Source organism: Procambarus clarkii, chromosome 34, assembly GCF_040958095.1.
Source record: "Procambarus clarkii isolate CNS0578487 chromosome 34, FALCON_Pclarkii_2.0, whole genome shotgun sequence".
NCBI classification, from domain to species: domain Eukaryota; kingdom Metazoa; phylum Arthropoda; class Malacostraca; order Decapoda; family Cambaridae; genus Procambarus; species Procambarus clarkii.
In genome coordinates, this window is record NC_091183.1 from 9,027,657 (window position 1) to 9,054,530 (window position 26,874).

The 26,874-nt window shown below is 52.2% G+C and overlaps 2 protein-coding genes across 2 annotated transcripts; both read right to left on the minus strand.

Annotated features, from left to right (window-relative positions):
• Positions 1-22,510: 22,510 nt before the first annotated feature.
• On the minus strand, positions 22,511-23,956 carry LOC138370981 (uncharacterized protein SPEM3-like). Its single transcript, XM_069335620.1, has one exon. The coding sequence runs from the start codon at positions 23,954-23,956 to the stop codon at positions 22,511-22,513; it is 1,446 nt and encodes a 481-aa protein (XP_069191721.1).
• Positions 23,957-25,199: 1,243 nt separating this feature from the next.
• On the minus strand, positions 25,200-25,724 carry LOC138370982 (ovarian abundant message protein-like). Its single transcript, XM_069335621.1, has one exon. It carries the CDS (start codon positions 25,722-25,724, stop codon positions 25,200-25,202), a length of 525 nt encoding a protein of 174 aa, XP_069191722.1.
• Positions 25,725-26,874: the final 1,150 nt, after the last annotated feature.

A 26,874-nucleotide genomic window follows, 5' to 3' on the forward strand; every position in this document is an offset into this window, starting at 1 on the left:
CTCATTACAACCCTCCCACTGACACAGGGCCACATACCCACTCTTCACAATAGCACGAGGCCACATACCCACTCTTCACAACCTTCACACTAGCGCGAGGCCACATACCCACTCTTCACAACCCTCCCACAGGCACTGGCCACGTACCCTCTCTTCACAACCCTCACACTAGCACCGGGTCACATACCCACTCTTCACAACCCTGATTCTACCATGGGGCCACATACCCACTCTTCGCAACCCTCCCACTTGCACGGGGCACCATACCCACTCTTCACAACCCTCACACAAGCACGGGGCCACATACCCACTCTTTACAACCCTCACACTAGCACGGGGCCACATACCCACTCTTCACCACCCTCCCACAGGAACGGGGCCACGTACCCACTCTTCACAACCCTCACACTAGCACGGGGCCACATACCCACTCGTCACAACCCTCACACTTGCACGGGGCCACATACCCACTCTTCACAACCCTTCCACTTGCACGGGGCCACATCCCCACTCTTAACAATTCTAACACTAGCACGGGGCCCTATACCCACTCTTCACAACCATCACACTAGCACAGGGCCACATACTCACTCTTCTCAACCCTCACACTTGCATGGGGCCACATACCTACTCTTCGCAACCCTCCCACTTGCACGGGGCACCATACCCACTATTCACTACCTTCACACTAGCACGGGGCCACATACCCACTCTTCACCACCCTCCCACAGGCACGGGGCCACACACCCACTCTTCACAACCCTCACACTAGCACGGGGCTACATACCTATCCTTCACAACCCTCCCACTGACACGGGAGCACATGCCCACTCATCACAACCCTCCCACTTGCACGGTGCCACATACCCACTCTTCACAACCCTCCCACAGGCACGGGCCACGTACCCTCTCTTCACAACCCTCACACTAGCACCGGGCCACATACCCACTCTTCACAACACTGACTCTAGCATGGGGCCACATACCCACTCTTCGCAACCCTCCAACTTGCACGGGGCCACATACCCACTCTTCGCAACCCTCCAACTTGCACGGGGCACCATACCCACTCTTTACAACCCTCACACTAGCACGGGGCCAATACTCACGCTTTACAACCCTCACACTAGCACGGGGCCACATACTCAGTCTTCACTACCTTCACACTAGCACGGGGCCACATACCCACTCTTCACCACCCTCCCACAGGCACGGGGCCACACACCCACTCTTCACAACCCTCACACTACCACGGGGCCATATACCTAGTCTTCACAACCCTCCCACTGACACGGGAGCACATACCCACTCATCACATCCCTCCAACTTGCACGGGGCCACATACCTACTCTTCACAGCCCTCACACTAGCACGGGGCCACGTACCCACTCTTCACAACCCTCACACTTGCACGGGGCCACATACCCACTCGTCACAACCCTCACACTAGCACGGGGCCACATACCCACTCTTCACAACCCTTCCACTTGCACGGGGCCACATACCCACTCTTAACAATCCTAACACTAGCACGGGGCCATATACCCACTTTTCACAACCCGCACACTAGCACGGGGCCATATAGCCACTCTTCACAACCCTCCCACTTGCACGGGGCCACATACCCACTCTTCACAACCCTCACTATCACGGGGGCCACAAACCAACTCTTTACAACCCTCCCACTTGCACGGGGCCACATACCCACTCTTCACAACCCTCACACTAGCACGGGGTCACATACCCACTCTTCAGAACCCTCCCACTGGCACAGGGCTACATACCTCATCTTTACAACCCTCACACTAGCAAGGGGCCTCATACCCACTCTTCATAACCCTCCCAATGACACGAGGCCACATACCCACTCTTCACAACCCTCCAACTAGCACGGGGCCACATACCAACTCATTACAACCCTCCCACTGACACAGGGCCACATACCCACTCTTCACAATAGCACGAGGCCACATACCCACTCTTCACAACCTTCACACTAGCGCGAGGCCACATACCCACTCTTCACAACCCTCCCACAGGCACTGGCCACGTACCCTCTCTTCACAACCCTCACACTAGCACCGGGTCACATACCCACTCTTCACAACCCTGATTCTACCATGGGGCCACATACCCACTCTTCGCAACCCTCCCACTTGCACGGGGCACCATACCCACTCTTCACAACCCTCACACTAGCACGGGGCCACATACCCACTCTTTACAACCCTCACACTAGCACGGGGCCACATACCCACTCTTCACCACCCTCCCACAGGAACGGGGCCACGTACCCACTCTTCACAACCCTCACACTAGCACGGGGCCACATACCCACTCGTCACAACCCTCACACTTGCACGGGGCCACATACCCACTCTTCACAACCCTTCCACTTGCACGGGGCCACATACCCACTCTTAACAATTCTAACACTAGCACGGGGCCCTATACCCACTCTTCACAACCATCACACTAGCACAGGGCCACATACTCACTCTTCTCAACCCTCACACTTGCATGGGGCCACATACCCACTCTTCGCAACCCTCCCACTTGCACGGGGCACCATACCCACTATTCACTACCTTCACACTAGCACGGGGCCACATACCCACTCTTCACCACCCTCCCACAGGCACGGGGCCACACACCCACTCTTCACAACCCTCACACTAGCACGGGGCTACATACCTATCCTTCACAACCCTCCCACTGACACGGGAGCACATGCCCACTCATCACAACCCTCCCACTTGCACGGTGCCACATACCCACTCTTCACAACCCTCCCACAGGCACGGGCCACGTACCCTCTCTTCACAACCCTCACACTAGCACCGGGCCACATACCCACTCTTCACAGCACTGACTCTAGCATGGGGCCACATACCCACTCTTCGCAACCCTCCAACTTGCACGGGGCCACATACCCACTCTTCGCAACCCTCCAACTTGCACGGGGCACCATACCCACTCTTTACAACCCTCACACTAGCACGGGGCCAATACTCACGCTTTACAACCCTCACACTAGCACGGGGCCACATACTCAGTCTTCACTACCTTCACACTAGCACGGGGCCACATACCCACTCTTCACCACCCTCCCACAGGCACGGGGCCACACACCCACTCTTCACAACCCTCACACTACCACGGGGCCATATACCTAGTCTTCACAACCCTCCCACTGACACGGGAGCACATACCCACTCATCACATCCCTCCAACTTGCACGGGGCCACATACCTACTCTTCACAGCCCTCACACTAGCACGGGGCCACGTACCCACTCTTCACAACCCTCACACTTGCACGGGGCCACATACCCACTCGTCACAACCCTCACACTAGCACGGGGCCACATACCCACTCTTCACAACCCTTCCACTTGCACGGGGCCACATACCCACTCTTAACAATCCTAACACTAGCACAGGGCCATATACCCACTCTTCACAACCTTCACACTAGCACGGGGCCACATACTCACTCTTCTCAACCCTCACACTTGCATGGGGCCACATACCCACTCTTCACAATCCTCCCACTTGCACGGTGCCACATACCCACTCTTCACAACCCTCACACTAGCACGGGGCCACATACCCACTCTTCACAACACTCCCACTGGCACAGGGCCACATACCCACTCTTCACAATAGCACGGGGCCACATACCCACTCTTCACAACCTTCACACTAGCGCGGGGCCACATACCCACTCTTCACAATAGCACGGGGCCACATACCCACTCTTCACAACCCTCCAACTAGCACGGGGCCACATACCAACTCATTACAACCCTCCCACTGACACGGGGCCACATACCTACTCTTCACAATAGCACGGGGCCACATACCCACTCTTCACAACCTTCACACTAGCGCGGGGCCACATACTCACTCTTCACAACCCTCCAACTAGCACGGGGCCACATACCAACTCATTACAACCCTCCCACTGACACAGGGCCACATACCCACTCTTCACAATAGCACGAGGCCACATACCCAATCTTCACAACCTTCACACTAGCGCGAGGCCACATACCCACTCTTCACAACCCTCCCACAGGCACGGGCCACGTACCCTCTCTTCTCAACCTCACACTAGCACCGGGCCACACACCCACTCTTTACAACCCTCACACTAGCACGGGGACACATACTCAGTCTTCACTACCTTCACACTAGCACGGGGCCACATACCCACTCTTCACCACCCTCCCACAGGCACGGGCCACACACCCTCTCTTCACAACCCTCACACTACCACGGGGCCGTATACCTAGTCTTCACAACCCTCCCACTGACACGGGAGCACATACCCACTCATCACATCCCTCCAACTTGCATGGGGCCACATACCTGATCTTCACAACCCTCACACTAGCACGGGGCCACATACCCACTCGTCACAACCCTCACACTTGCACGGGGCCACATACCTACTCTTAACAATCCTAACACTAGCACGGGGCCATATACCCACTCTTCACAACCTTCACACTAGCACGGGGCCACATACTCATTCTTCTCAACCTTCACACTTGCATGGGGCCACATACCCACTCTTCACAATCCTCCCACTTGCACGGTGCCACATACCCACTCTTCACAACCCTCACACTAGCACGGGGTCACATACCCATCCTTCACAACACTCCCACTGACACAGGGCCACATACCCACTCTTCACAATAGCACGGGGCCACATACCCACTCTTCACAACCTTCAAACTAGCGCGGGGCCACATACCCACTCTTCACAATAGCACGGGGCCACATACCCACTCTTCACAACCCTCCAACTAGCACGGGGCCACATACCAACTCATTACAACCCTCCCACTGACACAGGGCCACATACCCACTCTTCACAATAGCACGGGGCCACATACCTACTCTTCACAATAGCACGGGGCCACATCCCTACTCTTCACAACCTTCACACTAGCGCGGGGCCACATACCCACTCTTCACAACCCTCCCACAGGCACGGGCCGCGTACCCACTCTTCACAACCCTCACACTAGCACGGGGTCACATACCCACTTTTCACAACCCTCCCACAGGCACAGGTCTTCATACCTACTCTTCACATCCCTCACACTAGCAAGGGGCCTCATACCCACTCTTCACAACCCTCCCAATGACAAGAGGCCACATACCCACTCTTCAGAACCCTCCAACTAGCACGGGGCCACATACCAACTCATTACAACCCTCCACTGACACAGGGCCACATACCCACTCTTCACAATAGCACGGGGCCACATACCCACTCTTCACAATAACACGGGGCCACATACCCACTCTTCACAACCTACACACTAGCGCGGGGCCACATACCCACTCCTCACAACCCTCCTACAGGCACGGGCCACGTACCCACTCTTTACAACCCTCACACTAGCACGGGGCCACAGACCCACTCTTCACATCCCTCCCAATTGCACGGGGCCATATACCCTCTCTTCACAACCCTCAGTAGCACGGGGGCCACATATCCACTCTTCATAACCCTCCCACTTGCACGGGGCCACATATCCACTCTTCACAACCCTAACACTATCACGGGGTCACATACCCACTTTTCAAAACCCTCTCACAGTCACAGGGCTACATACCCACTCTTCACAACCCTCACACTAGCAAGGGGCCATATACCCACTCTTCATAACCCTCTAAATGACATGAGGCCACATAGCCACTCTTCACAACCTTCACTCTAGCACGGGGCCACATACCCACTCTTCACAACCTTCACACTAGCACGGCGCCACATACCCACTCTTCACAACCCTCCCACAGGCACGGGCCACGTGCCCACTCTTCACAATCCTCACACTAGCACCGGGACACATACCAACTCATTACAACCCTCCACTGACACAGGGCCACATACCCACTCTTCACGATAGCACGGGGCCACATACCCACTCTTCACAATAACACGGGGCCACATACCCACTCCTCACAACCCTCCCACAGGCACGGGCCACGTACCAACTCTTCACAACCCTCACACTAGCACCGCGCTACATACCCACTCTTCACAACCCTCCCACTGACACGGGACCACATACTCTTCACAACCCTACCACTAACACGGGGCCACATACCCACTCTTCACAACCTGACTCTAGCATGGGACCACACACCCACTCATCGCAACCCTCCCACTGGCACGGGGCACCATACCCTTTCTTCACAACCCTCACACTAGCACGGGGCCACATACCCACTTTTCACAACTCTCACACTAGCACGGGGCCACATACTCTTCACTACCTTCACACTAGCACAGGACCACATACCCACTCTTCACCACCCTCCCACTGACACGGGAGCACATACCCACTCATCACAACCCTCCCACTTGCACGGGGACACATACCTATTCTTCACAACCCTCACACTAGCACGGGGCCACTTACCCACTCTTCACAACCCTCACACTAGCACGGGGCCACATAGCCACAACCCTACCACTAGCACGGGGCCACATACCCACTCTTCACAACCCTGACTCTAGCATGGGGCTACATACCTACTCTTCGCAGCCCTCCCAGTTGCACCGGGCACCATACCCCCTCTTCACAACCCTCACACTAGCACAGGGCCACATACCCACTCTTCACAACCCTCACACCAGCACGGGGCCACATACTCACTCTTCACTACATTCACACTAGCACGGGGCCACATACCCACTCTTCACCACCCTCCCACAGGCACGGGGCCACACACCCACTCTTCACAACCCTCACACTAGCACGGGGCCACATACCTTCTCTTCACAACCCTCCCACTGACACGGGAGCACATACCCACTCATCAAAACCCTCCCACTTGCACGGGGCCACATACCTACTCTTCACAACCCTCACATTAGCACGGGGCCACATTACCTCTCTTAACAACCCTCACATTAGCACTGGGCCATATACCCACTCTTCACAACCTTCACACTAGCGCAGGGCCACATACCCACTCTTCACAACCCTCCCACAGGCATTGGCCGCGTACCCACTCTTCACAACCCTCACACTAGCACGGGGTCACATACCCACTCTTCACAACCCTCCCACAGGCACAGGGCTACATACCTACTCTTCACAACCCTCACACTAGCACGGGGCCACATACTCTTCACAACCCTCACACTTGAACGGGGCTACATACCCACTCTTCACAACCCTCCCACTTGCACGGGGCCACATACCCACTCTTCACAACCCTCACACTAAGCACGGGGCCACATACTCACTCTTCACTACCTTCACACTAGCACGGGGCCACATACCCACTCTTCACCACCCTCCCACAGGCACGGGCCGCGTACCCACTCTTCACAACCCTCACACTAGTAAGGGGCCTCATACCCACTCTTCACAACCCTCCCAATGACACGAGGCCACATACCCACTCTTCACAACCCTCCAACTAGCACGGGGCCACATACCAACTCATTACAACCATCCACTGACACAGGGCCACATACCCACTCTTTACAATAGCACGGGCCACATACCCACTCTTCACAATAGCACGGGGCCACATACCCACTCTTCACTATAACACCGGGCCACATACCCACTCTTCACAACCTTCACACTAGCGCAGTGCCACATACCCTCTCCTCACAACCATCCCACAGGCACGGGCCACGTACCCACTCTTCACAACCCTCACACTAGCACCGCGCCACATACACACTCTTCACAACCCTCCCACTGACACGGGACCACATACTCTTCACAACCCTACCACTAGCACGGGGCCACATGCCCACTCTTCACAACCCTGACTCTAGCATGGGGCCACACACCCACTCTTCGCAACCCCTCACACTAGCACGGGGCCACATGCTCTTTACTACCTTCACACTAGCACGGGGCCACATACCCACTCTTCACCACCCTCCCACAGGCACGGGGCCACACACCCACTCTTCACAACCCTCACACAAGCACGGGGCCACATACCCACTCGTCACAACCCTCACACTAGCACGGGGCCACATACCCACTCTTCACAACCCTTCCACTTGCACTGGGCCACATACCCACTCTTAACAACCCTCATACAAGCACGGAGCCATATACCCACTCTTCACAACCCTCACACTAGCACGGGGCCACATGCTCACTCTTCACAACCCTCACACTTGAACGGGGCCACATACCCACTCTTCACAACCCTCCCACTTGCACGGGGCCACATACCCACTCTTCACAACCCTCACTAGCACGGGGTCATAAACCCACTCTTAACAACCCTCCCACTTGCACAGGCCACATACCCACTCTTCACAACCCTCACACTAGCACGGGGCCTCATACCCACTCATCACAACCCTCCCAATGACACGAGGCCTCATGCCCTCTCCTCAAAACCCTCCAAATAGCACTGGGCCACATACCCACTCATTACAACCCTCCCACTGACACAGGGCCACATACCCACTCTTCACAACCTTCACACTAGCACGGGGCCACATACCCACTCTTCACAACCTTCACAATAGCGCGGGGCCACATACCCACTCATCACAACCCCCCCACAGGCACGGGCCACGTACCCACTCTTCACAACCCTCACACTAGCACCGGGCCACTTACCCACTCTTCACAACCCTCTCACTGACACGGGACCACATACTCACTCTTCACAACCCTACCACTAGCACGGGGCCACATCCCCACTCTTCACAACCCTGACTCTAGCATGGGGCCACATACCCACTCTTCGCAACCCTCCCACTTACACCGGGCACCATACCCCCTCTTCACAACCCTCACACTAGCACAGGGCCACATACCCACTCTTCACAACCCTCACACTAGCACGGGGCCACATACTCACTCTTGACTATCTTCACACTAGCACGGGGCCACATACCCACTCTTCACCACCCTCCCACAGGCACGGGGCCACACACCCACTCTTCACAACCCTCACACTAGCACGGGGCCACATACCTTCTCTTCACAACCCTCCCACTGACACGGGAGCACATACCCACTCATCACAACCCTCCCACTTGCACGGGGCCACATACCTACTCTTCACAACCCTCACCCTAGCACGGGGCCACATACCCACTCTTAACAACCCTAACACTAGCACGGGGCCATATACCCACTCTTCACAACCTTCACACTAGCGCGGGGCCACATACCCACTCTTCACAACCCTCCCGCAGGCACGGGCCGCGTACCCACTCTTCACAACCCTCACACTAGCACGGGGTCACATACCCACTCTTCACAACCCTCCCACAGGCACAGGGCTACATACCTACTCTTCACTACCCTCACACTAGCACGGGGCCACATACCCTCTCTTAACAACCCTCACACTAGCACGGGGCCATATACCCACTCTTCACAACCCTCACACTTGCACGGGGCTACATACCCACTCTTCACAACCCTCCCACGTGCACGGGGCCACATACCCACTCTTCACAACCCTCTCTAGCACGGGGGCCACAATCCCACTCTTCACAACCCCCCACTTGCACGGGGCAACATACCCACTCTTCACAACCCTCATACTAGCACGGGGTCACATACCCACTCTTCACAACCCTCGCACAGGCACAGGGGTAAATACCCACTGTTCATAACCCTCACACTAGCAAGGGACCTCGTATCCACTCCTCACAACCCTCCCAATGACACGAGGCCACATACCCACTCTTCACACCCCTCCGACTAGCACGGGGCCACATACCCACTCCTCACAACCTTCACACTAGCACGGGGCCACATACCCACTCTTCACAACCCTGACACTAGCATGGGGCCACATACCCACTCACCACAACCCTCCCAATTGCACGGGGCACCATACCCACTCTTCAGAACCCTCACACTAGCACCGGGCCACATACCCACTCTTCACCACCCTCCCACAGGCACGGGGCCAAACACCCTCTCTTCACAACCCTCACACTAGCACGGGGCCACATACCTACTCTTCACAACCCTCCCACAGGCACGGGGCCACATACCCACTCATCACAACTCTCCCACTTGCCCGGGGCCACATACCTACTCTTCACAACCCTCACACTAGCACGGGGCCACATACCCACTCTTCACAACCTTCACACTAGCACGGGGCCACATACCCACTCTTCACAACCCTCCCACAGGCACGGGGCCACATACCCACTCTTCACAACCCTCACACTAGCACGGGGCCACATACCCACTCTTCACAATCTTCACACTAGCACGGGGCCACATATCCACTCTTCACAACCCTCACACTAGCTCGGGGCCACATACCTTCTCTTCACAACCCTCCCACTGACACGGTTACACATACCCCACTCATCACAACCCTCCCACTTGCACCGGGCCACATACCTACTCTTCACAACCCTCACACTAGCACGGGGCCACATACCCACTCTTCACAACCCTCACATTTGACCGGGCCACATACCCACTCTTCACAACCCTTACACTAGCACGGGGCCACATACCCACCCTTCACAACCCTGACACTAGCATGGGGCCACATACCCACTCTTCACAACCCTCCCACTTGCACAGGGCACCATACCCACTCTTTAGAACCCTCACACTAGCACCGGGCCACATACCCACTCTTCACAACCCTCACACTAGCACGGGGACACATACTCTTCACAACCTTCACACTAGCACGGGGCCACATACCCACTCTTCACAACCCTCACACAGGCACGGGGCCACATACCCACTCATCACACCCCTCCCACTTGCATGGGGCCACATACCTACTCTTCACAACCCTCACACTAGCACGGGGCCACATACCCACTCTTCACAACCCTCACATTTGCACGGGGCCACATACCCACTCTTCACAACCCTTACACTAGCACGGGGCCACATACCCACCCTTCACAACCCTGATACTAGCATGGGGCCACATACCCACTCTTCACACCCCTCCCACTTGCACGGGGCCACATACCTACTCTTCACAACCCTCACACTAGCTCGGGGCCACATACCCACTCTTCACAACCATCACACTAGCACGGGGCCACATACCCACTCTTCACAACCCTCACACTAGCACGGGGCCACATACCCACTCTTCACAACTCTCACACTAGCACGGGGCCACATACCCACTCTTCACAATCTTCACACTAGCACGGGGCCACATATCCACTCTTCACAACCCTCACACTAGCTCGGGGCCACATACCTTCTCTTCACAACCCTCCCACTGACACGGTTACACATACCCCACTCATCACAACCCTCCCACTTGCACCGGGCCACATACCTACTCTTCACAACCCTCACACTAGCACGGGGCCACATACCCACTCTTCACAACCCTCACATTTGACCGGGCCACATACCCACTCTTCACAACCCTGACACTAGCATGGGGCCACATACCCACTCTTCACAACCCTCCCACTTGCACAGGGCACCATACCCACTCTTTAGAACCCTCACACTAGCACCGGGCCACATACCCACTCTTCACAACCCTCACACTAGCACGGGGACACATACTCTTCACAACCTTCACACTAGCACGGGGCCACATACCCACTCTTCACAACCCTCCCACAGGCACGGGGCCACATACCCACTCATCACACCCCTCCCACTTGCATGGGGCCACATACCTACTCTTCACAACCCTCACACTAGCACGGGGCCACATACCCACTCTTCACAACCCTCACATTTGCACGGGGCCACATACCCACTCTTCACAACCCTTACACTAGCTCGGGGCCACATACCCACCCTTCACAACCCTGACACTAGCATGGGGCCACATACCCACTCTTCACACCCCTCCCACTTGCACGGGGCCACATACCTACTCTTCACAACCCTCACACTAGCTCGGGGCCACATACCCACTCTTCACAACCCTCACACTAGCACGGGGCCACATACCCACTCTTCACAACCCTCACACTAGCACGGGGCCACATACCCACTCTTCACAACTCTCACACTAGCACGGGGCCACATACCCACTCTTCACAACCCTCACACTAGCACGGGGCCACATACTAGCTTGAGTCTGCCATTCCTTCCGTTGAAACATCTATGGTAAATCCACAATGTTGGGAGGAACTGGAACCCGGTCAACCGCGTCGTAGTTATGGAGACGATCTCTATCACACAAAGGAGTCAACAATAATATCATGGCTCATCACTAGCATATATCTGTGCTTGTAACTCATTATAATCACAAACTCATGCACAAAGGCATTAAAATAATTCATTTATATTAATATTCAAAGTCACTTACCTGTCAAATCACTATTAGACAATTATGTATATAAATATGAGCATTCACTCAATAAATATGCATTAGAGCGGCTGTGAAACATAATGAACCTAATGTAATCTGTTTACACTGATTTCATATTAATTAAGGTCAGTTAATTTGGTAACGTTATGGCGTTGGTCGCATACAAATAGTCGCTCATCCGCACACTCTGACAGATCATTTATATATGGATATTACTTACTAGGACGGGTGCCCTGTGGTGTTAGGGTGTCTGTATGTATGTATCCCATCTCTCTCTCTCTCTCTCTCTCTCTCTCTCTCTCTCTCTCTCTCCTCGTCTCTCTCTCTCTCTGAACCTCCTTGAGGCAAGGATCTATCCATTGGTCTCGATGGTGACAGGAATCAGCAGGCTTCTGAAAAGTTTCCCCATTTTTCCTGAGATTTTTTCCAAATAGATATTGAGATGCAGTAAATCTTGACATTTACGGCTTCATCGGGTAGGCTGTTCTCCCCCCTCCCCTCTCTCTCTCTCTCTCTCTCTCTCTCTCTCTCTCTCTCTCTCTCTCTCTCACACACACACACACACACGTGGAAATTGAGAGCCCAAATAAGCCATAGAGACGTTAGAAAGAATTTTTTCAGTGTCAGAGTAATAGACAAATGGAATTTATTAGGAAGCGATGTGGTGGAGGCTGACTCCATACACAGCTTTAAGTGTAGATATGATGTACATTAGTTGATTGACCGTTGAGAGGCGGGACCAAAGAGCCTGGGCTCCACCCCCGCAAGCACAACTCGGTAAGTACACACACACACATAAACACACGCACACAAACACACACAGATGTAGCCTGGTGGATAGCGCGCAGGACTCGTAATTCTGTGGCGCGGGTTCTATTCCCGCACCAGGCAGAAAAAAATGGGCAAAGTTTCTTTCACCCTGAATGCCCCTGTTACCTAGCAGCAAACAGGTACCTTGGAGTTAGTCAGCTGTCACGGGCTGCTTCCTGGTGTGTGTGTGTGTGTGTGTGTGTGTGTGTGTGTGTGGTGTGGAGGAAAAAAAAAGTAGTTAGTAAACAGTTGATTGACAGTTAAGAGGCGGGCCGAAAGAGCAAAGCTCAACCCCCGCAAACACAACTAGGTAAACACACACACACACACAGTTCAAAAGGAAAACAGTGAAATGAAGATGAGAAACCCATGGTTTAATCAGAGATGTAGGCTAGCTAAGCAGCAAAGTAAAAGGGCATGGAAAACTATAGGAATAACAGGACTCTTGAGAGCAGAGAAAGATACCAGAGTGCCAGAAATGAGTATGTCAGGATGAGAACAGAGGCAGAAAGACATTACGAAAATGACATCGCAAGCTAGGCAAAAAATCAGCCTAAATTGCTGCATAGCCACATCAGGAGAAAAACAACAGTAGAGGAACAGGTTATGAAATTAAGGATAGGGGCACAAAGATTCACTACATACGACAAGGAAGTGTGTGAGAAACTGAATAAGAAATTCAAGGAGGTCTTCACCTTAGAGCAAGGAGAAATTCCAGAGATAAGAGAGGGAATAGATAACCAGGAACCACTGGAAGAGTTTGAGATTACCAGCGGGGAAGTAAGGAAGTGTTTACTAGAGTTGGATGTGACAAAGGCTATAGGCCCAGATGGAATCTCCCCTTGGATACTAAAGGAAGGAGCAGAAGAACTGTGCCTGCCATTCACCATAATGTATAACAAATCACTGGCAACAGGGGAACCGCCAGAAATTTGGAAAGCAGCTAACGTAGTCCCGATATACAAGAAAGGGGATAGACAGGAGGCACTGAATTACAGGCCAGTGTCCCTAACCTGCATACCATGCAAGCTGATGGATAAGATTGTGCGATGAAAGCTAGTGGAACATCTGGAGCGAAAGAACTTTGTAACACAGCATCAACATGGGTTCAGGGATGGCAGGTCCTGTCTCACGGGGTTACTTGAATTCTACGACCAGGCAAGAAAGAGAAGGATGGCCAGACTGCATATTTTTGGATTGCCAGAAAGCCTTTGATATAGTACCACACAAGAGGCAGTAAAAAAGCTGGAGATACAGGCTGGAGTGAAAGGGAAGGTACTCCATTGGGTAAAGGAGTACCTAAGCAACAGGAGACAACGAGTCAGTGTGAGGGGTGATGTCTCAGATTGGCGAGACGTTACAAGTGGAGTCCCGCAGGGGTCAGTCCTTGGACCTATACTGTTTCTGATATATGTAAATGATCTTCCAGAGGGTATAGGCTCGTTTCTCTCAATGTTTGCTGATGATGCAAAAATTATTTGGAGGATTGAAACAGAGGATGATAGTAGGAGGCTACAAGATGACCTAGACAGACTGAGTGAATGGTCCAACAAATGGCTGTTGAAGTTCAACCCGAGTAAATGCAAAGTAATGAAACTAGGCAGTGGAAACAGGAGGCCAGACACAGGATACAGAATAGGAGATGAAGTACTTAAAGAAACGGACAGAGAGAAAGATCTAAGAGTTGATATCATACCAAACCTGTCTCCTGAAGTCCACATAAAAAGAATAACGTCTGCGGCATATGTGAGGCTGGCTAATATCAGATCAGCGTTCAGGAACCTGTGTAAGGAATCATTCAGAATCTTGTACATCACATATGTAAGACCAATCCTGGAGTATGCGGCCCTAGCATGGAGCACGTATCTTGTCAAGCACAAGACGAAGCTGGAAAAAGTTCAAAGGTATGCCACTAGACTAGTCCCAGAACTAAGAGGCATGAGTTACGAGGAAAGGCTGCAGGAAATGCACCTTACGACACTGGAATACAGAAGAGTAGGGGGAGAAATGATCACAACCTACAAAATCTTCAGGGGAATCGACCGGGTAAACAAGGATAAACTATTCAGCTCTGGTGGTACGCGAACAAGGGGACACAGGTGGAAACTGAGTACCCACATGAGCCACAGAGACGTTAGAAGGAACTTTTTCAGTGTCAGAGTAGTTAACGGATGGAATGTATAAGGCAGTGATGTGGTGGAGGCTGACGCCATACACAGTTTTAAATGTAGATATGATAGAGCCCAGTAGGCTCAGGAATCTGTACACCAGTTGATTGACAGTTGAGAGGCAGAACCAAAGAGCCAAAGCTTAACCCCCGTAAACACAAATAGGTGAGTACAAATAGTTGAGTACACCACACACCCACACACACACCCACACACACACACACACACACACATATACACACATGGGGCCTCGTAGCCTGGTGGATAGCGCGCAGGACTCGTAATTCTGTGGCGCGAGTTCGATTCCCGCACGAGGCAGAAACAAATAGGCAAAGTTTCTTTCACCCTGAATGCCCCTGTTACCAAGCAGTAAATAGATACCTGGGAGTTAGTCAGCTGTCACGAGCTGCTTCCTGGTGTGTGTGTGTGTGTGTGTGTTGTGGAAAAAAAGTAGTTAGTAAACAGTTGATTGGCAGTTGAGAGGCAGGCCGAAAGAGCAAAGCTCAACCCCCGCAAAACACAACTAGGTGAACACACACACATTGTTGTGTGTTGAATAGTTTATCCTTGTATACCAGGTCGATTCCCCTGAAGATTTTGTAGGTAGTGATCATGTCTCCCCTTACTCTTCTGTCTTCCAGCGTCGTAAGATGCATTTCACGTAGCCCTTCCTCGTAACTTATTCTTCTTAGTTCTGGGACTAGCCTAGTGGCATACATCTGAACTTTTTCAAGCTTTGTATTGTGCTTTGCAAGTACATTGCAAGCCTTGACAAGGTACGGGCTCCATGCTGGGGTCGCATACTCCAGGATTAGTCTTACATATGTGGTATACAAGGCTCTGAATGATTCCTTACACAGGTTCCTGAAGGCCGTTCTGATGTTAGCCAGCCTCGCATATGCTGCTGATGTACTTTTTATGTTGGCTTCAAGAGATGTTTGGTTTGATATCAACTCCTAGATCTTTCTGTCCGTTTCATTGGGTACTTCATCTCCTATTCGGTATCTTGTGTCTTGCCTCCTGTTTCCACAGTCTAGTTTCTTACCTTGCATTTACTCGGATTGAACTTTAATAGCCATTTGTTGGACCATTCATTCAATCTGTCTAGATCATCTTGTAGCCTTCTACTATCTTTCTCGGTTTTAATCCTCCTCATAATTTTTGCATCATCAGCAAACAATTCTATACCCTCTGGGAGATCATTTACTGTTACGGCCACTTTGTCCTCACACAGGACCAAGTTAAGAGTTCTGGACAGCCCAAGGTGAACTGCCTTCCTCAGTGCTATCGCCTCCATATGTCACCTCTGTGTTTTTAGCTAGACAGGCGGTATACAGTACTGGGTGACCTTAGGATAACACCTTTCTATCGGTGAACTAAAATTGTCATTGCAGTCACAACCAAGATGGTGTTGATCTCGATACGCCACCCACCAGAGGTCGTCATTATCGACCTCACCTTCTAACTGAGGCAGGAGACCGAAGCCTTTCACCGATGCCACGCCACCACCAACAGATGGCGTTGTCTGCATTGCACCCAATACCGGGGAGTTGGAGCGTAGACCCATAGATGGCGGCGAAATTGCCACTCCATACTCCCGCGACGGTGCCGGTACCGTAATCTCTGAAAATCACTACAGACCTACTCATCTGATCACTTGACACATACCCTTTAGAAAAGTAAGTGGCAAACAATCCTGGTTTCTCTCTATCCATCCCTAGAGACTGGGTGTCCACGGTTGGTGTCACACAACTCACCAGCACAACCTTCCTATGCGGTCGTTACCTATCCTGCCTCGACACTTAGCAGCAATGTGTCCTTTCTGCCCGCAGGTCCAACACACTAAGTCTCTCCTAGGACTAACTCGTTTTGGACTACTTGGACTAGTCCGTCGTGGACTACCTGGGGGGTGTCTTCACGGCACTACGTGGAATGGTTCTTTCCTCTTCCGGCTTATGTTTCAGCAATGGCCTCGAGTTCCTCTTCGGAACATACCTGGTAGAGGCCCTATGGATTAGAATATATTCTTCCGCCCTAGTGGCTGCAGTACCAAAGGTCTCTACCTGCTGCTCCTTCAAGTATGTCTTCAGATCACCGAACAAACATTCTTTGAAATCTTCTAAGACGAGTTGTTCCAGTTGTTCTTTGGTCTCCACCTCCTGCGACGCGCACCATTCATAAAATAGCCGCTCCTTAATGCTGGCAAACTCCGTGAAGGTGCTCTCTGATGTCTTCTTCAGGTGGCGGGACTTGTGCCTAAATGCTTCAGGCATCATCTAGTAAGCCATCAGCACCACCTTCTTGACAGCGTCGCAATCACTTGAGTCACCTACCGACAGTGTGGAGTATGCGGTCTGGGCCTTCCCAGTCACCACTGATTGGATCATAATGGCCCAGTTGTCTCTTGGCCAGTCTAATGATGCAGTTACCTTCTCGAAAGCAGCAAAGAACTTGGACACCACCTTCTCATTGAATTTAGACACCATTTTAATGTTTCGTACGGGGTCAAAATCACTGGATTCCCTTCTACCACTTACTTGTAGCACTTCCAATTCATGTTGCCTTTCTCTCATTTTTTTCTTTTCGTCTTTCTTCTGTTTCTTTCTTTTTCTTCTATCTCCAAACCTTTCATTCCATTTCCTTCTGCAACCTGAGCACTTCGATTTCACGTTTTATTTCCATTTCCTTCTCTTCTCTTTCTCTTCTTTCTTTTCTTTCTTTCTTCTTTTTTTCTTCTCATTTGAAGAGAAGGCGGACTCCCGCCTGCCTCAGTTCCCAGTCACTCCCACCTGCCTCAGTCCCCAGTCACTCCCGCCTGCCTCAGTCCCCAGTCACTCCCACCTGCCTCAGTCCCCAGTCACTCCCGCCTGCCTCAGTCCCCAGTCACTCCCACCTGCCTCAGTCCCCAGTCACTCCCGCCTGCCCCAGTCACTCCCGCCTGTCTCAGTCCCCAGTCACTCCCACCTGCCTCAGTCCCCAGTCACTCCCACCTGCCCCAGTCCCCAGTCACTCCCACCTGCCTCAGTCCCCAGTCACTCCCACCTACCTCAGTCCCCAGTCACTCCCGCCTGCCTCAGTCCCCAGTCACTCCCACCTGCCTCAGTCCCCAGTCACTCCCACCTGCCTCAGTCCCCAGTCACTTCCGCCTGCATCAGTCCCCAGTCACTCCCACCTGCCTCAGTCCCCAGTCACTCCCACCTACCTCAGTCGTCAGTCACTCCCGCCTGCCTCAGTCCCCAGTCACTCCCGCCTGCCTCAGTCCCCAGTCACTCCCACCTACCTCAGTCCCCAGTCACTCCCGCCTGCCTCAGTCCCCAGTCACTTCCGCCTGCATCAGTCCCCAGTCACTCCCGCCTACCTCAGTCCCCAGTCACTCCCGCCTGCCTCAGTCCCCAGTCACTCCCGCCTGCCCCAGTCACTCCCGCCTGTCTCAGTCCCCAGTCACTCCCACCTGCCTCAGTCCCCAGTCACTCCCACCTGCCTCAGTCCCCAGTCACTCCCACCTGCCTCAGTCCCCAGTCACTCCCACCTACCTCAGTCCCCAGTCACTCCCGCCTGCCTCAGTCCCCAGTCACTCCCACCTGCCTCAGTCCCCAGTCACTCCCACCTGCCCCAGTCCCCAGTCACTCCCACCTGCCTCAGTCCCCAGTCACTCCCACCTACCTCAGTCCCCAGTCACTCCCACCTGCCTCAGTCCCCAGTCACTCCCGCCTGCCTCAGTCCCCAGTCACTCCCACCTGCCTCAGTCCCCAGTCACTCCCACCTGCCTCAGTCCCCAGTCACTCCCACCTGCCCCAGTCCCCAGTCACTCCCACCTGCCCCAGTCCCCAGTCACTCCCACCTGCCTCAGTCCCCAGTCACTCCCACCTGCCTCAGTCCCCAGTCACTCCCACCTGCCTCAGTCCCCAGTCACTCCCACCTGCCTCAGTCCCCAGTCACTCCCACCTGCCCCAGTCCCCAGTCACTCCCACCTGCATCAGTCCCCAGTCACTCCCACCTGCCTCAGTCCCCAGTCACTCCCACCTGCCTCAGTCCCCAGTCACTCTCACCTGCCTCAGTCCCCAGTCACTCCCACCTGCCCCAGTCCCCAGTCACTCCCACCTACCTCAGTCCCCAGTCACTCCCACCTGCATCAGTCCCCAGTCACAATCAGTTTCTCCATGTTCCACACACCTCCTGCTGCCTTCCCTCCATGTTCCTCACACCTCCTGCTGCCTTCCCTCCATGTTCCACACACCTCCTGCTGCCTTCCCTCCATGTTCCACACACCTCCTGCTGCCTTCCCTCCATGTTCCACACACCTCCTGCTGCCTTCCCTCCATGTTCCTCACACCTCCTGCTGCCTTCCCTCCATGTTCCTCACACCTGCTGCCTTCCCTCCATGTTCCTCACACCTCCTGCTGCCTTCCCTCCATGTTCCTCACACCTCCTGCTGCCTTCCCTCCATGTTCCACACACCTCCTGCTGCCTTCCCTCCATGTTCCTCACACCTCCTGCTGCCTTCCCTCCATGTTCCTCACACCTGCTGCCTTCCCTCCATGTTCTTCACACCTCCTGCTGCCTTCCCTCCATGTTCCTCACACCTCCTGCTGCCTTCCCTCCATGTTCCTCACACCTCCTGCTACCTTCCCTCCATGTTCCTCACACCTCCTGCTGCCTTCCCTCCATGTTCCACACACCTCCTGCTGCCTTCCCTCCATGTTCCTCACACCTCCTGCTGCCTTCCCTCCATGTTCCTCACACCTGCTGCCTTCCATCCATGTTCTTCACACCTCCTGCTGCCTTCCCTCCATGTTCCTCACACCTCCTGCTGCCTTCCCTCCATGTTCCTCACACCTCCTGCTGCCTTCCCTCCATGTTCCTCACACCTCCTGCTGCCTTCCATCCATGTTCTTCACACCTCCTGCTGCCTTCCCTCCATGTTCCTCACACCTCCTGCTGCCTTCCCTCCATGTTCCTCACACCTCCTGCTGCCTTCCCTCCATGTTCCACACACCTCCTGCTGCCTTCCCTCCATGTTCCTCACACCTCCTGCTGCCTTCCCTCCATGTTCCTCACACCTGCTGCCTTCCATCCATGTTCTTCACACCTCCTGCTGCCTTCCCTCCATGTTCCTCACACCTCCTGCTGCCTTCCCTCTCCCACTTCCGTCTCTCTCCTGTCCTCTTTATCTCATTTCTATAGTGTAGTTGGCCAAGACTGTGGCCAGAGTGTGTGGCCAAAGTGTGTGGCCAAGACTGTGGCCAGAGTGTGTGGCCAAGACTGTGGCAAGAGTGTGTGACCAAGACTGTGGCAAGAGTGTGTGATAGTTATGAGTCTTGACCACCACAAGAGAAACGCTATTTTGTTCTCTCACACTAGCGACTCCAGTCGCCCTATTGCTTTATAGTCTCGTAAATTAATATGTCCTGCCTCTATACTTCCCAGACGGCGGCTGGTGGCTCTGATGGTGACCATGAACCTCAGTGCTGACGTGGTGTTGTTCACACCTGACTTCCTCATAGATAATGGCTGTTCTCATCTTAGCCAGCGTTATCTGACTGATGAGTTGCCCACACTCTTCATCTTTGAGTCTATTTCTTGCCATGATTTATTTCAGTTTCTTTATTACATTTTTTTTCCTTTTCTTACTCTATCCCGTTGCCACTGAGCCTCCTGCCAGGGCTGACATGCTAGCTCTATTTTCTTGTTTTAGTTCTCCAGTTCCGCCTCACATCTCCTCCCATCACCCTCCATCTTGTCTGATGTTGTCTCAACTACTGAGGCGGCTTGAAGGGTCCAGGACGGTCCCAGACCCTCTCACTCTCCTCTCACATGGGTGGGGGGGGGGTAATGTATTTGTTGTTGTGTGGTGGGGTAATGTATTTGTTGTTGTTGTTGTGGGTGGGGTAATGTATTTGTTGTTGTGGGTTGGGTAATGTATTTGTTGTTATTGGTGGGATAATGTATTTGTTGTTATTGGTGGAGTAATGTATTTGTTGCTGTGAATGGGGATAATGTATTTGTTGTTGTGGGTGGGTTAATGTATTTGTTGTTGTCTTGTGGTGGTAATGTATTTGTTGTGTTGTGGGGGTAATGTATTTGTTGTTGTATGTGGTATAATGTATTTGCTGTTGTGTGGGTGGGGTAATGTATTTGGTGTTGTATTGTTGGGAAATTAATTTGTTGTTGTGTGTGAGGTAATTAATTTGTTGTTGTGGGTGGGGTAATGAATTTGTTGTTGCGTGGGTTAATATATTTGATGTTGTGGGTAGGGTAATGTTTTTGTTTTTGTGGGTACGTATTGTATTTGTTGTTGTGTGTTTGGTTATGTATTTGTTGTGTAGGTGGGGTAATGTATTTGTTGATGTTGGTGGGGTAAAGTATTTGTTGTTGTGTGGATGGGGTAATGAATTTGTTCTTGAGTTGGGTAATGTATTTGTTCATGTATGGGACGGGTAATGTATTGCTTGTTGTATTTGAGGCAATGTCTTTGTTGTTGTAACTGGAATAATGAATTTGTCGCTGTGTGTGAGGTAATGTATTTGTTGTTGTGTGGTGGGGAAATTTATTTGTTGTTATGGGTTGGGTAATGTATTTGTTGAGTGTGTGGGTGGGGTAATGTATTTGTTGAGTGTGTGGGGTAATGCATATGTTGTTGTGTGTGACGTAATGTATTTGCTGATGTATGAGGGGAAATGTATTTGTTGTTATGTGTGAGGAAACTTATTTGTTGTTGTGAGTGAGGTAATGTATTTGTTGCTCTGTGGGTGGGATAATGTATATGTTTTTGTGGGTGAGGAATTGTATTTGTTGTTATGGGTTTGGTATTTTATTTGTTGTTGTGGGATGGGCAATGTATTTGTTGTTGATGGTGGTGTAATGTAATTGATGTTGAGGGTTGGGTAATGTATTTGTTGTTATGTGGGTGGAGTAATGTATTTAATGTGGTGTTGTGTGTTATATTTTTTCTAATAAAATTAATTTTAATATTTTTTTATATATACTACTGTGATAGCTAAGAGTCATAGATATGAGTTCAGTTGACACTTGTGTTTGATAATCGTTTTTTGACCATTTAGGAATAATTTTGACACCTACTTAAATATTTTTTTTCTCCCTTCCTATTTATGCTACGATGATGAGACTTGGGCCAGATGAAACTCTTTTCATGTACAACTCGTCAAAAAAGTTTCATTGAAATCGAACCAGTTTTCATTAAATGCATTTTTTTGGGGAAATCGGGATCTAAGGCCCCCCTTCATGGTTCGCCCCTGCTTCATGGTTCGCCCCTGCTTCATGGTTCACCCCTGCTTCATGGTTCACCCCTGCTTCATGGTTCGCCCCTGCTTCATGGTTCACCCCTGCTTCATGGTTCACCCCTGCTTCATGGTTCACCCCTGCTTCATGGTTCACCCCTGCTTCATGGTTCACCTCTGCTTCATGGTTCACCCCTGCTTCATGGTTCACCCCTGCTTCATGGTTCACCCCTGCTTCATGGTTCACCCCTGCTTCATGGTTCGCCCCTGCTTCATGGTTCACCCCTGCTTCATGGTTCACCCCTGCTTCATGGTTCACCCCTGCTTCATGGTTCACCCCTGCTTCATGGTTCACCCCTGCTTCATGGTTCACCCCTGCTTCATGGTTCACCCCTGCTTCATGGTTCACCCCTGCTTCATGGTTCACCCCTGCTTCATGGTTCACCCCTGCTTCATGGTTCATCCCTGCTTCATGGTTCACCCCTGCTTCATGGTTCACCCCTGCGTCATGGTTCACCCCTGCTTCATGGTTCACCCCTGCTTCATGGTTCACCCCTGCTTCATGGTTCACCCCTGCTTCATGGTTCACCCCTGCTTCATGGTTCACCCATGATTCATGGTTCACCCCTGCTTCATGGTTCACCCATGATTCATGGTTCACCCATGATTCATGGTTCACCCATGATTCATGGTTCACCCCTGCTTCATGGTTCACCCCTGCTTCATGGTTCACCCCTGCTTCATGGTTCACCCATGATTCATGGTTCATCCCTACTTCATGGTTCATCCCTACTTCATGGTTCACCCCTGCTTCATGGTTCACCCCTGCTTCATGGTTCACCTCTGCTTCATGGTTCACCCCTGCTTCATGGTTCACCCCTGCTTCATGGTTCACCTCTGCTTCATGGTTCACCCCTGCTTCATGGTTCACCCCTGCTTCATGGTTCACCCCTGCTTCATGGTTCACCCCTAGTTCATGGTTCACCCCTGCTTCATGGTTCACCCCTGCTTCATGGTTCACCCCTGCTTCATGGTTCACCCATGATTCATGGTTCACCCATGATTCATGGTTCACCCCTGCTTCATGGTTCACCCCTGCTTCATGGTTCACCCATGATTCATGGTTCATCCCTACTTCATGGTTCATCCCTACTTCATGGTTCACCCCTGCTTCATGGTTCACCCCTGCTTCATGGTTCACCTCTGCTTCATGGTTCACCCCTGCTCCATGGTTCACCCCTGCTTCATGGTTCACCTCTGCTTCATGGTTCACCCCTGCTTCATGGTTCACCCCTGCTTCATGGTTCACCCCTGCTTCATGGTTCACCCCTAGTTCATGGTTCACCCCTGCTTTATGGTTCACCCCTGCTTCATGGTTCACCCCTGCTTCATGGTTCACCCATGATTCATGGTTCATCCCTACTACATGGTTCATCCCTACTTCATGGTTCACCCCTGCTTCATGGTTCACCCCTGCTTCATGGTTCACCCCTGCTGAAATTCATGGTTCATCCCTACTTCATGGTTCACCCCTACTTCATGGTTCACCCCTGCTTCATGGTTCACCCCTGCTTCTGTCGTGACGCTGAACCCCGGTTCATTCCGAACACAGCGGTTACACAACACATAACACCTTGCCTCAGCAACCGTTACTACCACCGTGTACTCCTACACACACCAGACCCTTGAGGCGTACCACTAGGTTTGTACTGGAACACAATGAGTGAACATATGGAAGGTATTTAAAGGCCGTCGGGTTTTGTCATTTAATTAACAAGAATAGACTCTGGCAAATAATAATATATTAACATACTCTATTAGGTAAATACAATTCCAATACCCATAGACCACTTGCACTCGTAACTTCCGCCTAAGTCGCTAATACGGAATGATTACTACAACACTCCACACCCGGTTAGTCTTTCATTCAATAGCTGTCTGCTACACTTCGCTGCTGGCACAAACGGAGACCTCGGAGGACTTGCCAGTTCCCCTCCCACAACAAGACTGTCTTCAGCCAGCCAGTGCCTCAACCATCTCACCACGCCTCTAAAGGAAGGTATATTCCGATTAACCTTATCCCTAGAAGTGGTAACCTTGTTCCTAGAAGCCTGAGTCCTCTTTCCAGGAATTATTAATTTGGTTAAGCAGCTGCGGTCTTAATCCATTGACCTTTCTTAGATATGTGATCCATAGTCTGTCTACTTAACATGTACTTCCAATCATCATTCGTTAAGTGTTGGTCTATGATCCTCTAGCTAATAATCCCTACTAACTTGTGGATTACAACACTTCATGGTTCACCTCTGTTTCATGGTTCACCCCTGCTTCATGGTTCACCCCTGCTTCATGGTTCACCCCTACTTCATGGTTCACCCCTGCTTCATGGTTCACCCCTACTTCATGGTTCACCCCTGCTTCATGATTCACCCTTGCTTCATGGTTCACCCCTGCTTCATGGTTCATCCCTGCTTCATGGTTCACCCCTGCTTCATGGTTCACCCCTGCTTCATGGTTAACCCCTACTTCATGGTTCACCCCTGCTTCATGGTTCACCTCTGCTTCATGGTTCACCCCTGCTTCATGGTTAACCCCTACTTCATGGTTCACCCCTGCTTCATGGTTCACCCCTGCTTCATGGTTCACCCTTGCTTCATGGTTCACCCCTGCTTCATGGTTCACCCCTGCTTCATGGTTCCCTCTGCTTCATGGTTCACCCCTGCTTCATGGTTAACCCCTACTTCATGGTTCACCCCTGCTTCATGGTTCATCCCTGCTTCATGGTTCACCCCTGCTTCATGATTCACCCTTGCTTCATGGTTCACCCCTGCTTCATGGTTCACCCCTGCTTCATGATTCACCCTTGCTTTATGGTTCACCCCTGCTTCATGGTTCACCCCTGCTTCATGGTTCACCCCTGCTTCATGGTTCACCTCTGCTTCATGGTTCACCCCTGCTTCATGGTTAACCCCTACTTCATGGTTCACCCCTGCTTCATGGTTCATCCCTGCTTCATGGTTCACCCCTGCTTCATGATTCACCCTTGCTTCATGGTTCACCCCTGCTTCATGGTTCACCCCTGCTTCATGGTTCACCTCTGCTTCATGGTTCACCCCTGCTTCATGGTTAACCCCTACTTCATGGTTCACCCCTGCTTCATGGTTCATCCCTGCTTCATGGTTCACCCCTGCTTCATGGTTCATCCCTGCTTCATGGTTCACCCCTGCTTCATGATTCACCCCTGCTTTATGGTTCACCCCTGCTTCATGGTTCACCCATGCTTCATGGTTCACCCCTGCTTCATGGTTCACCCCTGCTTCATGGTTCACCCATGCTTCTTTCCTCCTTCTCAATCCCTTTATTATAAATCCTTCTCAATCCTTATCCTCGGCTCGTCCCACACTTTTCCTGCCTCCTCTGGCCATCAGTTTCTTGCTCGAACCTTCTGCTTCATTAATCTGCCTTCCTGTCACCGCCCTTGACTCGTCTCTCCCTATTGTTCCATGATGCCTTTCCCTACCTCGGACCCTCCATGCCTCCATGCCTTGTACCTCAGTCCGGACCCCTGCCTGGGACCCTCCCATGCCTTGTACTTAAGGCCGGACCCCCTACCTGGGACCCTCCGTGCCTTGTACCTCAGTCCGGACCCCTGCCTGGGACCCTCCCGTGCCTTGTACCTCAGTCCGGACCCCTGCTTGGGACCCTCCCGTGCCTTGTACCTCAGTCCGGACCTATACCTGGGACCGTCCGTGCCTTGTATCTCAGTCTGGACCTCTACCTGGGACCCCTCCCGTGCCTTGTACCTGAGTCCGGACCTCTACCTGGGACCTTTTCGTGCCTTGTACCTCAGTCCGGATCCCTGCCTCGGACCCAGTGCAAGGTTTCTCCGGCTCACTACCTTCCAACACCAATCACCATTCTTTTATCCCTGCCTCCTTTCTCTGTCGTCAACATGATTTCTGTCTTTCCTTTCTTCTCCATCATTTATTGTGTCAGTGTTCTATCTTCATTGTCCATTAAACTTAATTTTCATCATTATGTTCCAGAATGTTATACATTACCTCCTCCCACTTACCCGCCTGCCAGGGTATCTGACCCAAGTCTCCAAGCGAGCTCGTTCGTTGTGGCTGTTGCTTGGATCATAGAGGATGACCCTTGCCTGACTTTTATCAGTGAAGGGGTCGACTTCACCTACTGACTCCTCACAACGGACGAGCGCCTTTGTGACGGTTGCTCTTTGCTGAAGTGCCTTCTTTGTTCGTCCTTAAAGTTTGCTACAGTATCTTCTTTGACCTTTATTAAAGTATGCTGAAGTGCCTTCTCTGCTCGTTCTTAAAGTTTGCTGAAGTGCCT

Excerpts from the sequence above, each read along its gene's own strand:
- LOC138370982 (XM_069335621.1), bottom strand. The coding sequence starts at position 25,724 with ATGAACCATGAAGCAGGGGTGAACCATGAAGCAGGGATGAACCATGAA.
- LOC138370981 (XM_069335620.1), bottom strand. The coding sequence starts at position 23,956 with ATGAACCATGTAGTAGGGATGAACCATGAATCATGGGTGAACCATGAA.